We start from the raw sequence: 22,094 nt of genomic DNA, 5'->3' as shown, positions 1-22,094 counted from the left end.
TCCGGCAGCGATATGATAAAGTGCTGACTCTCGGAAGGAGGAAACCTGGGGAAAGGTGGCGGGGTGCCTCGCCACCCTCTCGTTTCCTTCCTGGGAAAGTCACCGAGATCCAAGGCCGGGCTGGAAGATGCTCCTTCCCTATCAGCAGCCCTGATCATCCGCCCCATGGGCTTTGGATCTGCAAAGGGGAGCGGGGACAGTGATTCTGCCTGTGGCACATCCCCATGGGGTTGAAGCCACCCCATCAAACTCCTTCACCGTAATGGGGTTTGCCTTCATCCATCCAACCTCTCAGCAGCCTGTCCCGGGCTGTTAGGGGTCCAGGCAAGGCGCTGGGTTGAGTTTCAGGCTGATCCCGATGAGAACAGGGCAGGAAAAGTCCCAGCTAACGCAGCCCCTGTGGCTCTCAGCCTGGGGTGACCCTATGTAAAGGGCTGAGCTCCAAAACACCGCCAGCCACAGAGACTGGGTACATGCCCCTTGCAAAGCATGTAGTCCGTACGGTGTGACACCAGGTGAAGCTCCGTTCCCTGCAAGATAAACGTCGTTTGGATGGAGAGGTTGAGCTGGATCCCACCGCAGAATAAGCAGCGCTGTGTCCCCACGCCTGCTCTTGCACAGAGTTAGAAATGTGTGATAAAAGGCACATATTTTTGTAGCTGAGTCACCTCCCGCAAACAGAGCGTCACATTAATGTTTGTCTAGAAACACCTTCCCTCACAGCAGCCAGCCTTGACCCTTTCAGACAGCAGAGCTATAAAAATACATATATATAATTTCAGTGGCTTTTCACACTGTCTGAACAGCTGCCAGGAGCCGCCCAGGAGCTGCCTTCCTCTTGCGGCAAGGACACAAACGGGAACTCGAACCATGTCCTCCATTTCCTCTTGAAAGGTAGAGCTGACTCTTTAGCAAATGAGAGGTGGGCCGACCGCGGACTGTTTCGTGCCCCCGAATCAGCAGCGCTGCCGTCAGCCTGATGGAGGGGGGCTGAGGACTGGGACGGTCGGGTTCGTGTTGGCGTGACTGCTGGCTCCTGGTTTTGTTGTTGGGAGAAGGAGAAAGGAAAATCGCATCCCAAGGCGGCCGCTCACCTTCGCAGCACAGCATTGGCCTCTTAGTTTCCTACTGATTAAACTGTAGGGAAAAAAAAAATAAAAATCTGCTTTGCCTGGGGCAACTTGGCTTCTGCTCAAGAGCTTCCTCATCAAAATGAGATATCATTTGCTGTGAGACCGTTAGCAGGAGAAGGAATATCGTTATAAAAGCAGCTATTTGTAAAACCCAAAGGGGGAGCGCTGATCTGCGGCGGTGTTATTGTTTAGGGGGAAACTTCTGGAAGAGCCCTGGGGGGCAGAACTTCCTATGAAGACCGAGTTTTGTGGGGTTGCCTGTTTACTGGTTTTGTTCAGCTGGGCTTGGGCTGCGACTTGTCTAAATGACGAGCTGTCTGGGGTGGCGTGGGGTTACCAGGACCTTCCAGCTCTTGCCCCGCAGTTGGACATCGTTGTCCCCAAGCCCAAACGCCAGTGCTATGGGACTCGGAGATTTGCATCCTGCTTTCTGGGGAATTTGTGTTCCCGGTGCAGTTGGTGGCACCTTGTTGGCAAACACAAGGCAAGAAATTGTGCTGCAGCCTCTCAAACATCCCCGTACTGTCGTCAGCGAGGTTTGGTGCTGGAAAATGAAGTGCTAGCAAAAGAAGCAACCTGTGTAATCCCATACAATAAGCAGCAGGTTGTTTTAGTCCTTGGATGTAGCCACAAGAGGGAGATGTGATTGGATGTACCAAATCTAAGTCTTTGATATGCAGAAATAGGGAGGAATTGCCTATCAATACAGAGACCAGCAGCAGTCCAGGCAGAAATGTCACCGCAAGAGCAGGCAGTTTCAGAGACACCAGAGTTGAATTTAGGAAGTACTTTTACAGTGATAAAACTACTCATGATGTTTGTTTGTTTGTCTGTTTGTTTTTTCCTGGAACACCCCTAGTCCTAATGACAAATCGTTTCCTTGAATATTGTCTGAATCGCATTAATAATTTGGAGTGAAAGACAGAAAAAGGTCAGCTTCCCCCAAACCCCAGCAAAACAAGGAGCGGAATTTTCATTTCGAGTTGATTTTAAGCAAGTTTTTGATCAGTGAACCAAAAAATCAGTGGTTCAGACAGCACAGCCTTAATTATCCCACCCCTAAGGGCAGACAAACGGAGCGATGCTGAAGCGTTTTGTAGTGCCTTACAGACAGGACAAACCTTCTGCAGCCTGTGCTGTAGTTTTAAATGAAATGTGCTTTCTGAAGGTGATCAATCTGTCCCATTTCCCCTGTCTGAGAAGCTCACCCACTAAAAATAAATCTATTTTTTTCTCTTCTCCCTCTTTTTTCTTCCCCAGTCCCCCACAAACCCAGGCTCTAAAATCAAGAGCTTCACGGCGCTGAAGTTTTAGGCAGGATCTTGTCAGCACAGCCAGGGCTGTGGGTGCTCCCTTAAAATCACGGCCGCTCCCTTTAAGTCCTCTGACCCGGGATAGCCGTCGTAAAAATGGGGAAAAACAGCATTTTTCTGCTCTTAGCACCGCTTCTGTTAGGTAACTGCTCCGACCGCGTCTGGCTGAGCCAGCCCGCGAGTCCTTGGGGCTCCGAGACCTACTTACACACAAACAGACTGACATCCATCTGAAAGTCATCTCGGGCGCAGACAAGCAATCTTTTTGCCTCGCAAAAATAGCAGATCTTTTCGCAGGGCACTGAACAACCTTTTGGCAAACCGCGTGCCAGGCTGGCGCTCAGATTAAGCTGCTTAGCTCGACTAACACAGTTGTGCAAGAGTAGAAAATACCCGGTCAAGTAAATTACATCATCCGGGGGAAAGCTATGCTAAAGAAAGAGCACTTCATAAGCCTGAGCAAATTCTTGTTCAGCTAAACATTTACATGCATTTATAAGCAGGAGAACGGGCTTGTGTGCTTTCTTTCCTTATGGAAAACAAAATAAAATAAATAAAAAAGGGGATCTGATTTTTTTTTCTAATAGAAAAGCATCTGACTATATTAATCGCTGGCTAGGACCCAGAATGGATTATAAACCCATTATATTTTTTCTTAGATCAGTAGTACAAGGTATGTAAAGCCCCCAGCCCAGAAGAAAGCAGGTTGAGGTGCTGCATAGCATTGTGCACAAGAAATGGCAATTCCCTGGCTAAAATCAGGGCTGGCTTTGAAATTTTCATTCCTTCTGCCATCGATTTGTCTTTGTAACAGCCTCCATCACTTGATGCTTCATTAAAATCTGTTGCTGTCTCTGCAGTCTTAAATACATTACGAACGGGAAAATTTGAAGTTTGAGGGGCTGGGGGAATTTAGAGGCCACAGCCATATGTGGATTTAAGCACTTAGCTCCTGTTGAGTTGGTTTTTGCTGTCCTGATCTGAAGTGTTTTTAGAGGAAGCTCTGTTGTCAATAGTGAGGGTAGGAAGGGGCTGATGGAGCTGCCTCTGGCTGCGAGCAGCTCCCTGGCTAAATCTTTTAGGCTGGTCCCCTGAAAGGGGAACCTGAAAGGGGGACCAGAGGATGCATTTAGGTCTAAGCAAAATGAAAGATGGGATCAAACCAGAAGGTTTTATCCTGTGATGAGACATGAGCTGCTGCCATCCCCCCCAGCGTGACCACGGTGCTGTTGCAGCGTGGAGGTGAGCTCCTGCTCACAGCATCACTGGGGTGCCTCGGGAGCCACTGCTCCACAACGGCCCAAAAAAGAGGAAAAACTGCACCCATGGATGTGTAGAAGAGCAGCCTTGGTGGCTGCATCGTGCCTCTGTTTCGGTTTTACTTTGGAAAAAAGTGCTGCATCATACCAGGAGCTCCGTTTCAGCTTTCTGAGGTTTTCTTGAAAGCTCTCCTCTAGCAAAGCTGCTCGACGTGGGCTGAGCCTTAGACTGCAGTTTGGTCCTGAATATGCAAGTGCGTCACATTGAACATTCCCACAGAACGGAATAAAAGTATATAATGTGGTTGGACTGAGACCGTATTTAAACTTGGTGGCTTTTTTAGCCCTGGTTGAACTTTGGCTTGATAGAAAACCAGATTTGTGCTCAAAATATTCTTTTTTTCTCCCTTTCCCCTAAACTTGTCTGATCAAGCCCCCTTCAATTTTAAGGACACCGAGAGATGTCATGTATATTTATCTTATTTTGGAATAACCTTTGCTTGCTACCTTTCCCTCCCGTCCCTTTTCATCATCTTTTTCCATCTAATTCCCTGTGGCCTTGATTCACTTTAGTTTAAACTCACATGTAATAAGAACGGCCACATTAGTAACAAAAAAAGATACAATCTCTACAAGCATAATTGAGCCCTTCAGGATTTTATCTGCTTGCTCATGAGTGTTAACAGAAGGACCATTAAGCTAAAGTGAATTTTAAAACTGCGTGTTGTATGTTATGTATTGGCTTCTATAGGGCATGCACGTGATCAGCTGGGAGCTGGGTGGACGATTCATCATTTTAAGACTTAATATTGCTGAAGGGTTGAACCAGGCAGCATTAATCAGGGCTCTCACTCTGGCTGCCTTCCCCGGCCTGTTTTTTCTCCAGCCCTTCTGCAGCTCCTCCTTCCCCCTTATTCATCTGTTTGATCTCACAGACACTCTCAGAGACCTACCTTCACACCATCGCTGCAGATAATCACACCTCTCCCCTGTGTAAATACAGCCATATTCATGTCTTTGCAGGGTGATTGTCATGATATAATGCGCATCTTACTATATGCATAATGCTTACTATGTTCATAAGAATGAGGAAAGTCCTTAATAAGCATTATTATTATCACTGCTGTTCAGTGATGGTTCGTCACTGGCGTAAGCATTCCTACGCGTGAGTATATTAACTTCATATTTAAACTCCTTACTCTATGTTGTCTACGCTGCAAATGAGCTGATAAATGATTGCAGCCTGTTCAGACTGTAATATGAATTGACAAACAGGAAAAAAAAAATGGTCAAACTCCATCTGTTCAGGTTACATAACTCGTGATCTCAAGCAATTTCAGAGGCAGGATTTGCTGCATAAATAGTACAATTTCCAGTAAGGAGATTAAGGCTCCTTTGCTAGGAAAGGAAGAAATTACCAGAAAAGCTGCCATTTCAATGAACACAAATAAATCATGTTCCAAAATACACATGAAGGCAGATGTGTGTCATCGGGTCCCTCTGCCCCCAGATGCTCCCTCCACGCTTGTCACAGAGAGCAGTATTCTGCCACAAAATACAATCCATCCTTTAAACCTTTATGAAACTTTCCAACTCCATTTTCTACTTATGTCAAGTCTTTTAAAAGTCAACGCTGCTATTAATATTTTATATTTTTCATGTTTTTTAATCCCGGTGCCTTTTTTTTTTTTTTTAATATCCGGTGGCTTTCCGCGAGTTGCCGACGTCAGTAAATCCCTGTGCAGGAAAGCACAAGACACATCTCACGAGTGTGAGCAGAGCACGGGGCAGCCGGCAGCAGATCAGGCTGCGCGGGACGAGGAGCAATGCTTTCCCCCGCCGGTCTCTGCGAAACTCAGGGGTTTTGGGTCGCCTCCAGCCAGCTCACCGCTTTCTCCAGCGTGACTCAGGAGACAGCCCCCTGCTCGGGCTATTTCTGCAGACAGACGGGCGGGTGTTTCTGCAGGCTGTTACCACGCGTCACATCCTCCAGAGGCAAAAGATGCCATTAAAAGGCCGCTTGCGAAGAGCATTTATTAAAGTAAACAGCCGAAAGCAGCGATGGCAGCGCCGCTCCAGAAGCAGCAGTGCTCAGCGAGTGGCGCTGGCTGTCTGCCCTGGCACAAATCCTCTGTCCTAGACAGGAGAAGCAGACAGGCCCCGACGGGGTGGCTGCGCATCCCCAGCACCACTGAGCCCCTCTGTATCCCATTCCCACCCCTCACTCATGCACTCTTGCCTGTGGCCCCTCTCACACTTACCTGGCCCCAGGCATCCCTCTGGGTTTGTGATGGGAGTTGCTCCTCATCTTTTGTGTCCACGGTGATGTTTTGGTACGGGTCGTGCCATGGCTCCTCAGCAGATCCCTCCTTCTTCTCCCTGGTGCCTCCTGGAAAGCTGAGCAAGTGTGGTGTGTGGTTACAGGAAGCGTGGTGTTGGTAGCTCCCATTTTATTGCTTGTGCATTGCCATCCCTCTGCTGAAACCGCTTCGCCCCTGAGTCATGTGTTTACTATCCCTGTGCTCTCCAGTCACCTCCATCCTTTTTTCCTCACCCCCTGTGCTGGTTGGTACCTCGGGGACCTCCCCAGGACAGTTCAGCAGGATGCCCAGGGAAAACCTCTCTCCTCCCTGGCTTGCCTTGTCACCTTTCCAAGTGTGCAAACAAGCAAGGAGCCCAGACCCTCACTCTGCTCTCACAGATGCCTTCCAAATAACTCTTTATCGCCTTCTTTCATAAGAGGGGAAATGGTGACAGCCATGCTGATATGCAGAAGAAATGATGCAGCAAAGGGGAAATGGCTTGTGTGGAAGCTCTTGCATTCAGCAGCATCAGCCAAATACAAAATGTTTTGGAGAAATGTCCCATTTTTGTACCGGGAGAGAAGATGTTTATGACCTGCTGGAGCAAAATGTCAGAGATCACTCGTGAGAGCAGGGATTATTTGTGAAGGCAGGGATTACAAATTTAGCTCCATCTCACTGCCCATCCTCCCCTCGCCACACCTGCACCCCCGGAGCACAGCAGATGATGGTTTCTCATTTAAACCCCTGCACCCTGGCTTTACAAAGACCCTGGTCCAAGCTGCTGCACTCCTGGTAGTGTAAATGGAGATGTAGGGTGTCACATCTGGGCCCACGGTCCGGGGACAAGCTGAGAACTGGAGAGGAAAGTGCTGGGTTCCCCTGCCCTGCCAGGCTCTGCGGCATCACAGAATCAATCACACACTGGTTGAGGTTGGCAGGGACCTCTGAAGGTTTTCTGGCCCAAGCCCCTTCTCAAGCAGGGCCACCCAGAGCAGGTTGCCCAGGCCCGTGCCCAAATGGCTTTTGAAGATCTCCAAGGAGGAGACCCCACAGCTTCTCTGGGCAACCCTTGCCAGTGCTCTGTCACCCACACAGCACAGAAGTGCCTCTTGATGGTTAGACAGAACCTCTTGTGTCAAGTCTGTGCCCATTGCCTCTTGTCCTGGCACTGGGCACCACTGAAAAGAGCCTGGAGCCATTCTCTTTGCACCCTCCCTTCAGGTATTTACAGACATGGATAAAATCTTCCCAGATCTCCTCTTCTCCAGGCTGAGCAGCCCCAGCTCTCTCAGCCTCTCCCCACAGGACATTTTGCTCCAGTCCCTTCAGCATCTTGGTGGTCCTCTGTTGGACTCGTCCCAGTATGCCCAGGTCTCTCTTGTACTGGGGTGCCCAGAACTGGACCCAGCACTCCAGGTGCAGCCTCACCGGGGCTGAGCAGAGGGGAAGGATCACCTCCCTTGGCCTGCTGGCCGTGCTGTGCCCAGTGCAGCCCAGGATGCCATTAGCCACCTTTGTGGCAAGGGCACATTGCTGGCTCATGTTCAACTTGGCGTCCACCAGGACTTCCCAGTCCTTCTCTGCCAAGCTGCTTTCTGCTGGATGGACTCAGGGGCTGGTTTCTGCCCAGAAATACTTTTTCCCGAAAGCACATCTCTTGGCATATGTGCTGTAGTTTGCTCTAAATCAAAATGAGACCAAATCACCTCAGGAAGGACGTGAGCAACGGGCTCCTCTTGCCCATTTTTCTAATTGTTCCTGTTCCATCAAGACTGTCCCCGTTCCTGCGGTACCTGAAGAGCTGGCCAGAGCCTCCCAGGCCTGCTGTCACCATCAGCCAGGCCGTCTCCTGTCACCCGCTGCAGGGCCCAGCCCGTGTCCCGGCCTCCCTCGGCCAGCCTCGCGCTGAGAGCTTGGGCGCTTTGTAAAGGCTGGGACAGAGTTGTGAGGGGACAAGAACCCTGACAAGGTCTCAGGGTGAGTGATGGATGTTCTTGGTGCTGGAAAGCAGACAGATATGAGGCAGAGCCCCGCTGTCACAGACAGGCTTCGCAGTGCTCTGCGGCTTGCGAGCCATTTTATAATACAGGGTTGCTAATGGACTTGTGCTTTAATTGCTGTTTAGCAATGAGGCATTTGGGAGGAGCCTCCCAGGCAGGAGAGATTAGAGAGGGCCACCAGAAGGAGAGATAATCATCGATGAGATTGACTTTCTCTGGTCAGATGTGTTAGCTAACTCCAGGAAACGCTCTTTTCCTCATACCCCTCCTATGAGGCTGCAGGAGCGTGGCCTGATTTCTCTGACACCCGGCACTCCTGGCCACATCCAGCCCCAGGAAACTGGCACCGGCCCCAACCCTGCCACCAGCAACTGGGCTGCGTGTGTGGAGCAGCATCCTTCAGGTGAGCATGCGCATGCATGAGTTAAATGCTTATTTAAAAAAAAAAAAAAAAAAAAAAAAAGCAGCCTGGCTGTGCTGCCTCAGAAATCACAGGCAGAAACTTCATTACTGTTTCCATGTGGCTACGGTAGCAATTTCTTTACCATCATATGCAGCAGATGCTGCAGGATGTTCATACATTTTCCAGAAACCCTGAGGTCATGTGGAAACTTTTCAAATTAAGGAGCGCTCCTGGACATGAGATAACTATTTTATTTTATTATAGTTATTTTTTTTTTTTGCCAAATAAACATTGCTCCTTGATAGTTTTCAGCTTATTTAAATCATTTTCAACCCATTTTTTTTAAAGATAAGTTTGCTTTACATGGAAAATATAAAGTCATATGATGCTAGCTACTTGTCTCTTCTTGACAAGGGAAAAAAAAAAGCGAGGGACTTTTTGCCTGTAAAAATCCCTGCCAGGAAGATTAGTGGTTACTGCACAGATCTGTGAATTTGGAAACTTGGGATGCATCCCTGGGAGTTTCACTGACTGTGTACGTGATCTTGAAGAAGTCAATGGGCTGGCAACGAGCTGACCTTCTGGTTGAGCCAAGCCTGCTTGTTTGCATTGTGAGGGAGGAAGGGGTGTTTTCTGCTGGTTTTTGTTATTGTGGCTACGCTTCCTTTTTTCCACTGAGAAGCCACACAGCTGGAGCAGCGTGGCTGTCCCTGCCCGTCCTGCTGTGGCACCGCCTGAAGCACAGAGCTGGGGTCACCTTGCACCCCTGAGAGGCATTGCTCAGTCTCAGGTGGGCTACAGAAGAGCCTGAGATATCACCGATGTGTTTCTTCTGCCTAATACTACCACTGTAGGCCTTTCTCTGTCTGTCCAAGCCCTAGGGATGGTTGGGAGACGGGTGAGGGTGCGGGGCTCTGGACACGTCAGGCTGAGAGTACCAGGTGAGCTCTGCACCACGTGCACTGGAGCCAGGCGTATGTTCCTGCCCAATAAACCACTTCTAGGAGTACAGACACCTCTAACTGCTGCTGCTGAGACTCTCTGGCTTGTGAATTCCTGGTCCAGTTTGCATCGATGGTCTCTCCTGCGGACCTTGGTGCCTAATAGGTTGATTTGGGTTTGTTTGTTTTCAGTTCAAAAACATTCCTGTTGCGGCTGGATGGATCCCTCCTTCTCCAGAAACCATGCTCTGCTTTGCGAAACAGATTTCTTCTGTTGCTGTTTTGGGAGAATATAGCTTCGTTTTAATGCTAGTCCTATCAATAACCCACAAGCTGTTGTACTGTGCTTGCTTTTACCTGGGGGAGGTTGCTGTCAGTACTGTTTCCTCTCAGCTTTGTGCAGCAGTTTTAGTAACATAAATTAGTGTCAGAGCTGCTATTGGTATGCTCCTTTGCACTTTTTTTTTTTTTTTTTTTTAATAATGGCAGCAGACAGGAAGTAGTGATGAAATGGAACTAACTACTTGCTGACTTTGCTGTCTAGATTTTGGTGAGGTATTTTGGTCATGATGAACTGAGGGTTTCCTCAAGTGTCTAAAGCTGAAAATCACATCCATGAACTAGATTTATTATTATTATTATTATTATTATTATTATTATTATTATTATTATTATTATTCCCAAGACAGGAAAAAGAAAACTTGATTAGTTTGCATATATCTTTGTCTGTTGGGTGCATGAATACCTATATGCACTAAAGACTTGTATTGAGCAAAAGCTGGCAGCATAAACAAATTTTCATTTGGTTCTGAAAATGGTGAGGTCTGTGGTCATTCTTATCTAGATCCAGTTGCTATGAGATCTTTGTTTCCCACGCTCATGAGTTGCCTCTTATTGATAAACAGTTTAATTACTTAACATTTGATCTCAGATAGCAAAGAGAGGTTTGATGCACCAACTTTGTCATTATGGCCCTGAATTTTGCTTACTTAGTTCCTTGGCAGACACTTTCCATCCTGTCTTGACATCTTTTGACATATGAACCCAGGGTTCTCCTGTCCTCTGAGTGCTGTGCTTGTTAGCTCCAAACTACCATAACCTGACAGGACTGCCGAATTCATCATTAACAGTATGGGAATGCCCCCAGTCCATGATATGCCTTAAAAAATTTGTCTTTAACTTTCCCACCTGCACTGACAGCCCAGTGCTGGTGGTCCTTGTTTCACTGCCCCACACCTTACCCTTCCTGCTCTCCGTAGTGTCTCCAGCTACCGTCCTTGGGAAAAAAAAAAAAAAGAGTTTGAACCAAGGAATATCTGGAAGCAAGCAAAGGGGGGATCCAGATGTTGCTGATGGAGGTGGGTAGCACTTGGTAGCACTGAGTACACCTCGAGAAGACACTGGGCAGTATGCTCAGATGCTGCTTTGTGGTCGAATACCTTGCAGGTGTTCAGTTGCTGCCTTTCCTGGTCTCTGACTTGGCCAATGTCTTCTGTGACGTGACTCGTAGCAGTTCTGCTGCAGCACTGGGAAGTGACTGCTACCCCTTAGTAAATGGGGAGCTCAGTCTCTCTTACAAAGGCCCAAATCCACAAACTATTTATGTACACAATTCCAGCTGATTTTTATCTCAGTTGCCTGAATATCTTTGCATATCTGGGCCTAAGTGTTTTGTCTGTGGTCATGCAGGAAGTCTATGGTAAGCAGAGAAGTGAAAACACATCCCAAGTTAAAGCTGTAATTACAGTGCCATCTTTCCCTTCATTAGGATGTTTTGGGGGTAGGAGAAGATCTCCACTTGCTTTGAATACAGAACTATTTTGCTCTGCATTTTGATATTTGGCTTTAAAATAAAAACCTGTAATGCTACTGTGAATGATGCCTATTGATTATCCTCTCATAAAATGGAGAGCTCACTTAAGCTGGCATTGCCATGGCTGAAAGCCAACGCTGCAATTGATCATTTAATTAACTGGAAGAAAATTAAAGGAACTGTAATCTGCTGTGTCTCAGCTCTCTTGTTATCAGGCTGGCAAAGTGCTTATTTCTGCCTAGAGCAACGATCAGCTCCTCGACCCTGTGATTTAGAAACACGGGTTTACACATCGCCCCTCACCTACCCACCTGGCTTTCCGCAAGGCAGGATGCGGTGCGACCTGAGACCTCCTTCACCCCCTTGTGGACCCCAGACGCCGCAGTACCTGAGTCTGAAAGAGAAATGGATGTTCTATAAAAGTCACGTTTTAGAGGTCGGGACTAGAACGTGGGAGTTCTTGACTTTATTTTAATACCAGCATTTCCTTAAAGGGATCGAGGTATTGATTTTCATGTAGCTACTTCAAATAAATGAGAGAACAGTGTGTTTGAGACAGAAATTACTGGTCCTGAAAATATGGCGATCTCCTGAAGCTTTGCCTTCAAAAAAACAACCTGAGCGGTCCGTGAACACAAAGAAAAAAAAAAAAACAGATGTAAGAAGCCATTGTTTTAATGATTGTGTTGCCATATCAAGCGAAGAGAGACAGCTGCCTCTAACTTGTCTTTGCATGCCTAAGTAATATATTAATTACCTCATTCCCCCATAAATGCCTACAGCCCTCCAAAAGGCATGTTATAACAGACGTAGTCATTAAAGCTTGCACTGCATTTTTGATGTGTTGCGGGAAAACAAACAAACAAACAAACAAAACCTCAAGTCCTTTGTGTTTCAGCTAGATCCAAGTTGGGGAAATGTTAAGTAGAAACACTTAACAAACTGTATCGTTCGAAAGCGTGTTTTAATGCCAAAACAGGAAGAAAACAGAATTTGAAACGGTTCCCAATGTTTGATCGGGTAAAATAGTTTGTTCCCCTTTGCATTTTAATTACAAGTGAAACCCGTTCAATTTCATCTTTGCATTTATTTCAGCCTTTTTTGCTTTGTGTGAGAAACTTGCGGTCCAGGCTGTAACATAACAAAGGGCTCGGTAGGAGGGATGAAAAAGATCAAAAAGAGGAAAAAGAAACTTCTTTCAAAACGTCGCTGCTGATCATAAGTGGCTGTAGGAGTCAGATATCTGCTTGAAATTGAAACCACTGCGCCTTCTGAGACACGCATTTTCCCTCTGCTCTGGGTTATAACTTACGCACGGACTTGTAGCAGGGTTCGTGCTGCCTCTGCCGGCTGCTGCTCTGGCTTCCCCCGTGTGTTCTCAAGGCATTTCACTTGCGTTTGTAGTACCTTCAAAAGGGAAGCTGGGCAAAGAAGAAAGTAAAACTAGCCTGGTAGGTATGAGGTATTATGGGCTGATTGGCAGATTGGGAGTGTCTTGCTGGCTTCTGAGACGTAGGTTAAAAACACTTTGTTGGTCACAGGTAAAAACAGCCGGTGCCCTGCTTGTTTGTGTGATGACAGACGGTGCTGCGCTGGTCACTGCGGCCTCATGAGAAAGTTGTGCTCTGGGTGTGGGAGCCGAGGCGAGGAGGAGGAGGAGGAAGAGTCTGTGTCCCTGTGCCACACAGCAAGACAGACGGACAGGGAGACAGCGCCTGGGGTGTTCAAAGGGACTCAGGACCGAGATGAGGAGCACCAAACCTGTGGTTTAGGCAGCTCTGCACCTCCAAATGCAGAGTGGGGCAAACCTGTGCCCAAATCTCTGTTCTGCCTGATCTGGAGTAAGGATATAAGCCCAGCTCCCCCACGTCCCCAGGTGCCTCTCTGTAAACAGGAGTTAAGGGGCCAAAGGGAAACAGCTCCCAGAGGAGAGGAGCGAGGTTTCCCCATGCGGGTACCGCAGCTGGTCTGTGATGGACGGGACAGAGATGGAATACACATCTCTGAACCCCAAGAGCCTGCTCTGCCCCTAGGTTTTTGGCTACTCTTTCCGAGTCCCATCATGGTGCCAAATGCAGGCCAGAGACAACAGCTGAAGAGGGGGAAATATCCTGAAGGCCAAAAACTGGACCTGGCCTTGGCTCAGCCGCAGATCCAAGCAGTGCTCCTTGTTCAGTGTTCCCGCTGTGGTCATCTCAGCTGCTCTCTGCTGAGCTAGTTTTTGAGTCCCCAAGGACTCCTGGAGTCCCCAGGTCTCCCTGTGCACTGCATGGGGAGCCGAACTCCATGCCTGGCACACCGTGAACTCCTCTGCTCAGCGTGTGGCAAAGGATTGCAGCAATGAGATCTGAAATCCTTTCTCTGAATGATTTGTACAGCGTCCCGCGGGAAGCCTGTAACCGAAGCATCCAGGGCTTCGACCACAAACCCTTCTTTTCTGTAAGGATAATTTCAAAATTCCATCCTGCTTTTTGTCCACATCAGGAAAACCACCATACGATTTGCAATATCTGCCCAGGAGTGGCCTGGGGTTGGCAGGAGGTAGCCAACTGGTGAAACTGCATGGCGTAGCCTGCCGAGCACATGCTTGCCTCATGCTTTCATCTGGTGAATTCCTTTCATGGGTAGAAAATCCTTCCCTCAAATCTAATTACACTGAATTGGACATAGTGCTTTTATTATACTGCAGAATTTGTTAGCCACATTGGTGTACTTCTCTGTGCAGAAATCAAAGTCAGGAGAGTATTTCCAAATGTCTGAATGTGCACTGAGTCAAGCAGGCTTTATGAGGTGGTCATAGTTTAAAACAAATATATTGTGCAAATGTGAAAAGAAGAATAAATAAGATCCTGGCACAAGAAGGACAGGAACTAAAGTTAGAAAAGACCAGTGGAAATAACAGATGCCAAGGAGAGACTCTGACTCCCCTTGTGTGCTCCTGTTTCAGACAATATTCTGAGTAACAGCAGCATTAGCCTTTCACTATCAATGTTTTGGTTTGAATTTAATTCAAATTTCACTTCACTTTTCTATTGTGAAAGGAGCTGGCGATCAGACATCTCAGATTCTGGCATTGTTAAGCACGGTGAGTCACAGTAACGAGCCTTAGATTGCTGATAGCGAGTGTGCAGCAGAGCCAAGGGGCTGCACAGCCTTAGAGACCTTCTGGCACTTCCCTTTCAGGTAGATGCTCCCACAGGGGCTCTGCGGGCATGGCATGTTTTGTGGCCAGATATTGATAGATTGGTATGTTCTCTTCACTGTAGCATCGTGCTTATTTATTGAATCGCTGAACATTAAATCCCTAAATTCCCTGTGCTGCCAAGTGAAAGCCCAGGAAAGCCAGAGCTGTCGGTGGTTTGTCACAGTGGCACCCCATGCGATGTGCGTCACCAACTCGAGTGACGTAAATGGAGGGAGCCTTTGCTGCTCTTTAACACCCCCCATTGGGAAGTCCATACTCAGAAAATCTAAGTGTTCTTTGGAAGAAAAATTCCTGAGTAAATTAAGGCCCTGAACTTCTTCCCACTGGAGTCAGCAGAAGTTTTGCCAGTCAATATTGATGAGGGTGTGATAGGGTCCCGAGAGTTAATGCACACAGTGCCCATCGTGGTGATATTCAGCCCATCAGCAGATAGATCTGAAGCCACAGACGGGAGCATATCTCACATCTTTGCATTGATTTGTTCTGCTGCTGAATCCCTGCCACTGTCCTCACCGAGCCACTTGCCGACTCATCAGCTCGCCTTCTCTGCATTTGCCCTAATTAGTCATATGCAAACAGTATTTTGTTCAGGAAGTTCTTTTAACGTAAGTTGGAGTATGAACTTAGCACAGCAATAAAGATCAGGAAAAGTGAGTGTGCTATACTGTAATAAGGCTCTGTTATCGGCCACTGGCAAAGCGGAAAAGAAAATGTATATGCAGAGTTTTAGTGACTCAAAAGTTTAATAAAGGGGAGGATGGTGGGGAGAATATTTGCTTAACATCCCCCTAGAGATTCTGTAGCATGAAATGTTTAACTGCTGAACAAGTTTCCACTAACATCATCCTGAAACACAATTGGGTTTTGATGCAGTGTTCTTTATTATGGGCTTGGGGAAAGCACGTTTGGCATGAGAGAAATGTGTCTAGTAAGGAGACCACAACACTTATTCACAGTTCCTCAGCCAGTTCATGCTGGGAAGTCCGACATCTTTGAACAATTAAATTGAGCAATGTTAGTAATTTGTACACCGAGATTTTTCTGCAGTGTCTTCTGCTCAGAGACTGCTAACACATCTAGGGCTTTGGTGCCTCAATTATTAAAAATGATCAGAACCTAGCATGAGAGCATTCAACGAGGAACTGTTTCGATGCATTGTACAGTATGTAAATTTGGATAATGGTAATAAATCTGTACAAATGAATCCTGAAAGATCAGTGCTTATAGGCACCAAAATTAATCATCATGCAAAGGAGTGACAGCTAAAAGATTGAAAATAAGAGTGCTGAGTGGGATCAGGTGGGTTCTGTAGCGTTAGAGCTAGGCTACCCCTGGTCTGGATCACATTGGTGCTGCTTGGTCTCTAAAGAGAGCACAATCATCTTTGTGTGAGCACTGAGACCGCAGTTGAAGTGCAAAGCAGGCTTTCACTGCTGTGTGGCAGCTCATCAGGAACCACTTCATCCTCACACCCACATTAGAGAAGCTGAAACAGTTGCTCAGAGTTGCACCAGCCTCCTCTAAGGCATGGGAAGTACCTCTGCTAGCAACACTTCACTACCAAAACTCCCCTGGTGTGTCCCAGTGACAGGGGCTCTGGTGGGGAAGGTGGCACTTAACTGTGTTTGACATTTCTGCCCCTGCCAGTGCATCCCCCTGTTTCACCAGGGGAACTCCTCGGTGGCTGTTAAGGTGACTCTGAGACTGTATTAAAATAGTGCAGGGCTGCTGTGCAGGAGTGCATTAACTGGCTATAACTCATTTGGAAAGATGAGGTGTCTGTGAGCTCCTCTGTTTGGTTTCTTGGTACTTATGCAGGAGACCCGAGTTTGAGTCTTGTTCTGATTATTTCTCTTCCTGAGGCACCAGTGAGCACAGAACAATAAATATAGCAGTAGTCCACAGCCACACTGCCACGGGCTATCGTGTTGTCACATCTCATAAGCTAAGTAAAGCTGGGCTTTGGCAGTATGCGGATGAGAAACCTTAAAGGAATAAAAGGAGTCTATAGCACCTGTGTCTCTTCTGCGTCTCAGACTGGTGCAGGCAGAGGCTTCCTGTGATTTCCTGTCATATAGACGCTTCCTGTGATTTCTATTAAATGTCACGGTCACTGCTTTTTCTTCAAAAGAAATTAAAAACAAGCCATGTCTGTATGCAAAAATGACTGCTCATTACGTGGAAGCTCAGAGACCACTGCAGAAATGTTAGGAAGATACAGTACTGTAACGACATCATTTTGCCCTGCAGGTGTTTCCTACAACATTACATGTACATACAGCAGGGCAAGGATGTTACATACGCCTGTCAAAGCTTCTTTTTAAAAGGTATCATTACCGCAGAACTGTGAACTGAGAAGTGTCATATGGCGACTGAGTAGTGTCATATGGCTCAGCTCCGTATGATCACTTATAGTTCCTGTTGGAGGAAACCAACAAGATCATAGAATACCCTGTGTTGGAAGAGACCCACACAAGGATCATCGGGTCCAACTGCTGGCTCCACGCAGGATCACACAAAATTAATACCATGTGTCTGAGAGCGGTGTCCAAGTGCTTCTTGAACTGTGGCAGGTTTGGTGCCGTGACCACTGCCCTGGGGAGCCTGTCCCAGTGCCCGACCACCCTCTGGGTGCAGAACCTTTCCCTCACACCCAGCCTGACCCTCCCCTGTCCCAGCTCCATGCCGTTCCCTCGGGTCCTGTCGCTGTCCCCAGAGAGCAGAGCTCAGCGCCTGCCCCTCCGCTCCCCTCGTGAGGGAGCTGCAGGCCGCCATGAGGCCTCCCCTCAGCCCCCCTGGAATCCCGGAGCTCCCTGCAGTCCCCTTGTACCCTTCCCACCTCTCCACAGAACTGAAAACACTTATGACTCAGGGAACATAGCTGAGATGGCTGCGGAGCCTTTAATTTTAAACGCGTGGACCTCGGCCATAAATTCCCTCCCTGCAGCGTGCCCCGGCTTTCCATCCCAGAGGCTACCCCTCAGCGCCCACACCGGGGCTGCCTCCCCTCGGGCCAGGAGGCGACCACACTGCCCTCAGCCCCCAGCCCCGCTGCAACGGCTCCTCAGGAGCCCCGGGCTCAGCCTGGAGCCGGCTGCGGGGGCTGCCGGGGGCTGCCGGGCCGCTGCCCCCCGGCCCCGGCCGCTGCCCCCCGGCCCCGGCCACCCTTGGGCGCGCCCCGGCGGGCACGGAGCGGGGACACGGACACGCGTGGGCGGCTGTGGGGGCAGGCAGCACCCCCACAACCCCCGTCCTGCCTCCCGGCTTTGGGTGTTTGGGGTAAAAATTGTGGGTTTTTTTTTCAGTGGTAAGAGCTTGCTTCGGCTGTGATTAACTGTCCGTGTCTCTCCCTTCTGGCCCACCTGGCTCTCTTTAATTAACGTGACTTTTTAAGCTCGTTAGCTGGCCGCCTTTATGACTTTGGGGAAGAGGAGCTAAGAATTGATGAGAGGCTTAAAAAAATTTAATTTGAAGAAGCGACGCGCGCCGGGGGGGCGGCGTGTGGCATTTCGGCTCCCGCTGACCGTGCGGGGGCAGAGCCACGGCGGGGCTCGGTGGGCGGCTGGGCGATCCGCGCCCCGTGTCGTGTCGTGTCGTGAGATGTCGCGTGTCCCGCCCCGCACACAGCTCTCCACGTGAAGCGCCGGCCCCCTCCTCCCAGCTGTTTGCTCAGCTGACCCCGGCGGCCGAGGGGCCGGGCTCCGCCGCCTCTCCTCACTGGCGCAGCGCAGGGCCCGGGCCGGCCGAGCCCGCCTCTGCCTCCTCCTCCTTCTCCTCCTCCTCCTCCTCCTCCTCCGCCGCGCACAGCCCCGGCCGGCCCCTCGCCGCCTCCAGCCGCCGTCCCCGCCGCCGTGCCCGGCTCCTCCCGCGCCTCCCCTCCCGGCGCAGGCCCCGGCGCCTGCCCCGATGCTCTGAGCTCCGCGCGGCCCCAGCGCCGGCCCCTTCCCGGCCGCGCCGCCATCTCCGCGCCCCTCGGCGGCCATTGGAGCCGCCCCGGAGCCAGGCAGCGAGCGGCAGCAGCAGCAGCAGCCGCCAGGCCGCCGCCATGGACAGCCCCGGCGGCGTCAGCGACAAGAAAAGGTACCGGGGGGAGAGGGTGGGCATCCCCCTCCTCACCCTCCTCACCCTCGCCGCCCTTCCTCCCTTCCCACGGCCGAGGCCCGCGCTCCCAGCCCGGCTCCCCGCAGCGCGCTTCGCTCTTTCATCCTCCCTCCTCCTCCTCCTCCTCCTCGTCCACGTCGCCATTTTGTCGGCGGGGGGAGCCCGGCTCCCCGCTGCCCGGGGGGCTCCCGAGCCGCGGCCCCTCAGCGCCCCGCGGCCCGGCCGGCTGGGGGCGGCGGGTTACAGCGGGGTGTATTCGTAATTAAAAACCCAGACTGGGGGAAGCGCCTCGGGGACGGGGTGGCGAAAGGGGAAACGTGTGTGTCTGGCTCGGCACCGGTGCTGTGGGAGGTCCGGTGGGGTCCTAAATGGTCGTGCTGGGGTCGACCGCGGTCCTTCGGGAAAAGGGAGGTGGGATCGGGTGTGCTCCACGGGGGGCGGCCACCGAGGCTTTGGTTCCCTGCTCTGCCCGGGTTTTGTTCGGAAAGGGAAGATTTTAGATTGCCGAGCTTGAGAAAAGCAAAGGGGGGGGGGAGAGGAGGAGGAGGGCTGCCGAACAATGTGAGTTGAGAAGTATGAATAATTCACCGCGGATTGCTAGCTCAAATTAGAAAGAGGGGGGGGGAAATAAAAGCCTTGAAAGCTTTTGTTACGTAGCGAAGTTCTGGAGTTGGAGTATTTAGGTGATCGGATTTTTTCGATTGGATGCTCCCCCAGCGTGCTTCGTGGAGGGATTAATTGCTGTAATTGCCATCTGCAGAAAACAGCGTTTGTTTGTATTGATGCCGATGCCCTTTTTTAGATGGGTTATCTCTGCTTTTGTACCAGGAGGGCATCCGAGCGGGCTAAATGGAGTGAGGATGAAGCGTATAAGTCGCGTTGGAAGGGAGTCTGAGTGGCTGGCCTTTAAAATGGATGTTTAGCTTTGTGCTGAGCCCGAGCTGTGTCCGCAGAGCGTGGGGCTGGGGAATACGGCGTGCTGTGCCCCTGGGCTTCACCTCCAGGGCGGTACCATCTGAACGATGATTTCGAGTTGTGAGAGTGGTGGGGTGGAGGAGCAGGAGATTTTAGTCTAATGAAATATCTACGGTCCTGTAACCTTTTTTTTTTTCTTCTTCTTCTTCTTCTCAAAGCTAATAACTATTGAGAAGCCGCCGAGAAAATGTTGCCACAGAAATGACTGTTCTGTTCTGTGCTCTGCTGGCCTAATTTGGTGGCAAGGCTGGAAAGGGGCTTTGAGACTTTTTTTTTTTCCTTCTCTTGCTGTTTGCTTTGTCCTCGAGCGTTTGTTATTTTTTACTTACCATTCTGTCCCGCTTGGGTACTTTTTTTTGCAATTTCCTTGTCCTGGATGTAATCTGCTTTCTTCAGAATGTAAGAATCAGTATGCATAGCTTATCCTGCCCTTCCTAAAGGGAGAGCTTAAGAAGGAGCATTTGTTGCCTTCTGCTTCCTGTAGACCGAGTTCAAGGTTGGGAATGTTTCTTATAAAATAGCAAGGAATATTGAGGTTACCTCTGTTGTAGGGTATGTTTTAAATTAAAACATAAAGCTGTGTCTGTGGTACGCTCATCCTGGGGCCGCGAGTCTGCAGTTGAGCAAAGATGGCTAAGCAAAAAAGGAAGGATGTGAGCTCACAAGAGAACTTATTGAAAATCCCAAGCATTGCTCAAGAACCGGGGGTTGTTTAGAAGGCTTTAGGTTTGCCAGTGTCCCTGTTCAGGATACCTGTGGGGAAAATACCTTCCAGACTGTCCTTCGATGATAAAACTTTGGCTGATTGTAGATGTAGTGCGCCTTGCTTTCACCATGTGTTGGGCTCGTTTCGCTCCTCATCCCTCTGTGTGCTTGTGTTTGGGTAGTGTTTAGCTCTTGAGAGTTAAAGTGAAGCTTGTTGTTTGCTAATTATGTGCTGTGGGATGCAGAAATTATGAAATTTGACCCAGTGTGTCCCTCATTCTTACATAAGTGAAATCTCATCATCATATTAACTGTTAGCACAGATTCACTTACGGGTTTGTTGAACCCATTCTGTTAGGCAGTCCCGAACTTCTGCAGATCTCATTTGAGTTCTTAGGGAATCCTGACCCCCCTGTATGCATGGTAATGCTGTTATGTATTGCCGGCTCTGTGGGTTTTAGCTGTTCTTCAGTACCTGGGTCACTTCTGTGTGCTCCTGATCTTTTTTCACATGTGTTGCAAGGACTCAGTTTGTTTCTGCATATAGAGTGAATAAAAGAGCATTGTTGGGAGCTTTGCTTGCTTATTAACTCCCAATTTTAGTCAAATTTAAGGCTCTTATATAGAAGTTTGACTTTCTCAATTTTCTTTTAACGAACTGTAGTATACAGATGGCTCATGCCATGAAAAGTTTTTCCTCAGTTCTGTGGTATGACACTTTGTTATTAGGAGAGCACATCTTGCAACGCTTTAAGTAAATGCACCACTTAGGGTTACTAGTTGCTTTGGTAAGGGCCCGCAGCTGGTAAATAGATTGGAAAAATGAATCTTGGATTGTTTTAAGTCCTTACTTGTAGCATAAATATATATATGTAATGGTATGAGTGCTAAATAAAAATGACAAGCAGAAGGTTTTTAAAAAGTATTTTCTTGAGTGCCCAGTCTGGGACTTAAGATGGTGTAAAGCACTATGTTTTAATATCCTGACTTGAGCGTCTTGCAGAAAAACTTCAGCTTTTCAGTTTCTCATAGTTGGGACTTGAACTGTATCGTCTGGTATCTGAGAGGATGATCTGAAAGACCAGGGTTTTTTTCTGTTCTGTCTCTGCCACTGTGGTCCAGCTCCAGAATCTGGCCGAGAAGCCCTGGTCCTGTGCCACTGCCTATGAAAGGGGCAATGACTGCTGCTGGCTTTCTTAAACCTGTGTGAGGTTTTTAGGATTGTACACTGCTTTTTGCCTGTTGATTTCTTTCAGTGCTGGTGGTAGTGAGCTGCTGTTAATGGGGTTGAAAGCTAATACAAAACCCTTTTGTATATACTATGACTGTACCTTTCTGTGTTGTATGAAGAGGAGAAAACTTTCTAAATCTTATGCAGAATCTACTTGCAGGTACAGGGAGGGGAGAGTGGTTTATGGCTTACATAGAAGTGGTTGTTTTTACTGCTTTCTGGATTTTTCTGGATTGTTTGGCTTGCCTTAGGACTCGAATGGCATTGCCTGAGTTGTCTGTTCTTTGTCACTTCCTCAAACACAAAATGGTTTTGAAGTGTCTTCAGTAAAAGTGATTGGAATCTACTTTTCAGTGCCCGCTAAAGATGAAGGCAACAGCACATTGCTGCAGCTCTGCCTCATGGTTATCGGGGCACAGAAAACCAGGGAGGAACAGCTGGGGAGGGTTTGCCTGCTGCAGATACACTTCTTAAAATTTTGAACTCTTGGCGCTTTGGTCTGCTTGTATCAGTGGAGATTTGAGTATCTGGCAACACGTTCATGGAAGCAGGAGGAGAAGATTTCTGGGTTTTGTTCAGTGACACTTGCTCTGTCTGGGGCCCTTGGGCTGGCGTGCTTGGAACAGCCGCGAGTGGTCCTTGTGGAGAGGTCTGCTGTAGATGTGTCGGGGGGCTGGGATGGTAAAAGGCTTTCATTTTATGTAGTTTA

The 22,094-nt window shown here is 48.8% G+C and overlaps 1 protein-coding gene and 1 long non-coding RNA gene across 3 annotated transcripts in view; one reads left to right on the top strand and one right to left on the bottom strand.

Moving 5' to 3' along the window:
* Positions 1–3,333: 3,333 nt before the first annotated feature.
* On the bottom strand, positions 3,334–12,593 carry LOC106037206 (uncharacterized). Its single transcript, XR_001207860.3, has 4 exons — positions 12,481–12,593; positions 11,480–11,562; positions 5,967–6,102; positions 3,334–5,692 (listed from the first exon to the last, which is right to left on the bottom strand). It is a non-coding gene; the product is annotated as an uncharacterized lncRNA (long non-coding RNA).
* A 5,571-nt stretch (positions 12,594–18,164) lies between these two features.
* The window catches only part of HIF1A (hypoxia inducible factor 1 subunit alpha), a 29,688-nt gene continuing 25,758 nt past the window's right edge, over positions 18,165–22,094 (top strand). For both annotated transcript variants that reach the window (XR_007164083.2, XM_048066025.2), the window contains exon 1: positions 18,165–18,453. Coding sequence is in view for 1 of the 2 variants with exons in the window: in XM_048066025.2 (XP_047921982.1) it covers positions 18,419–18,453 (35 nt within the window). In the remaining variant the exon portion in view is untranslated. The remainder of the gene's footprint in view (positions 18,454–22,094) is intronic.

The sequence above is a fragment of the Anser cygnoides genome, chromosome 5 (genome assembly GCF_040182565.1).
Source record: "Anser cygnoides isolate HZ-2024a breed goose chromosome 5, Taihu_goose_T2T_genome, whole genome shotgun sequence".
Taxonomy (NCBI): domain Eukaryota; kingdom Metazoa; phylum Chordata; class Aves; order Anseriformes; family Anatidae; genus Anser; species Anser cygnoides.
Note: the sequence above shows the minus strand (reverse complement) of the source record. Positions and strands in the feature narration are given on the sequence as shown.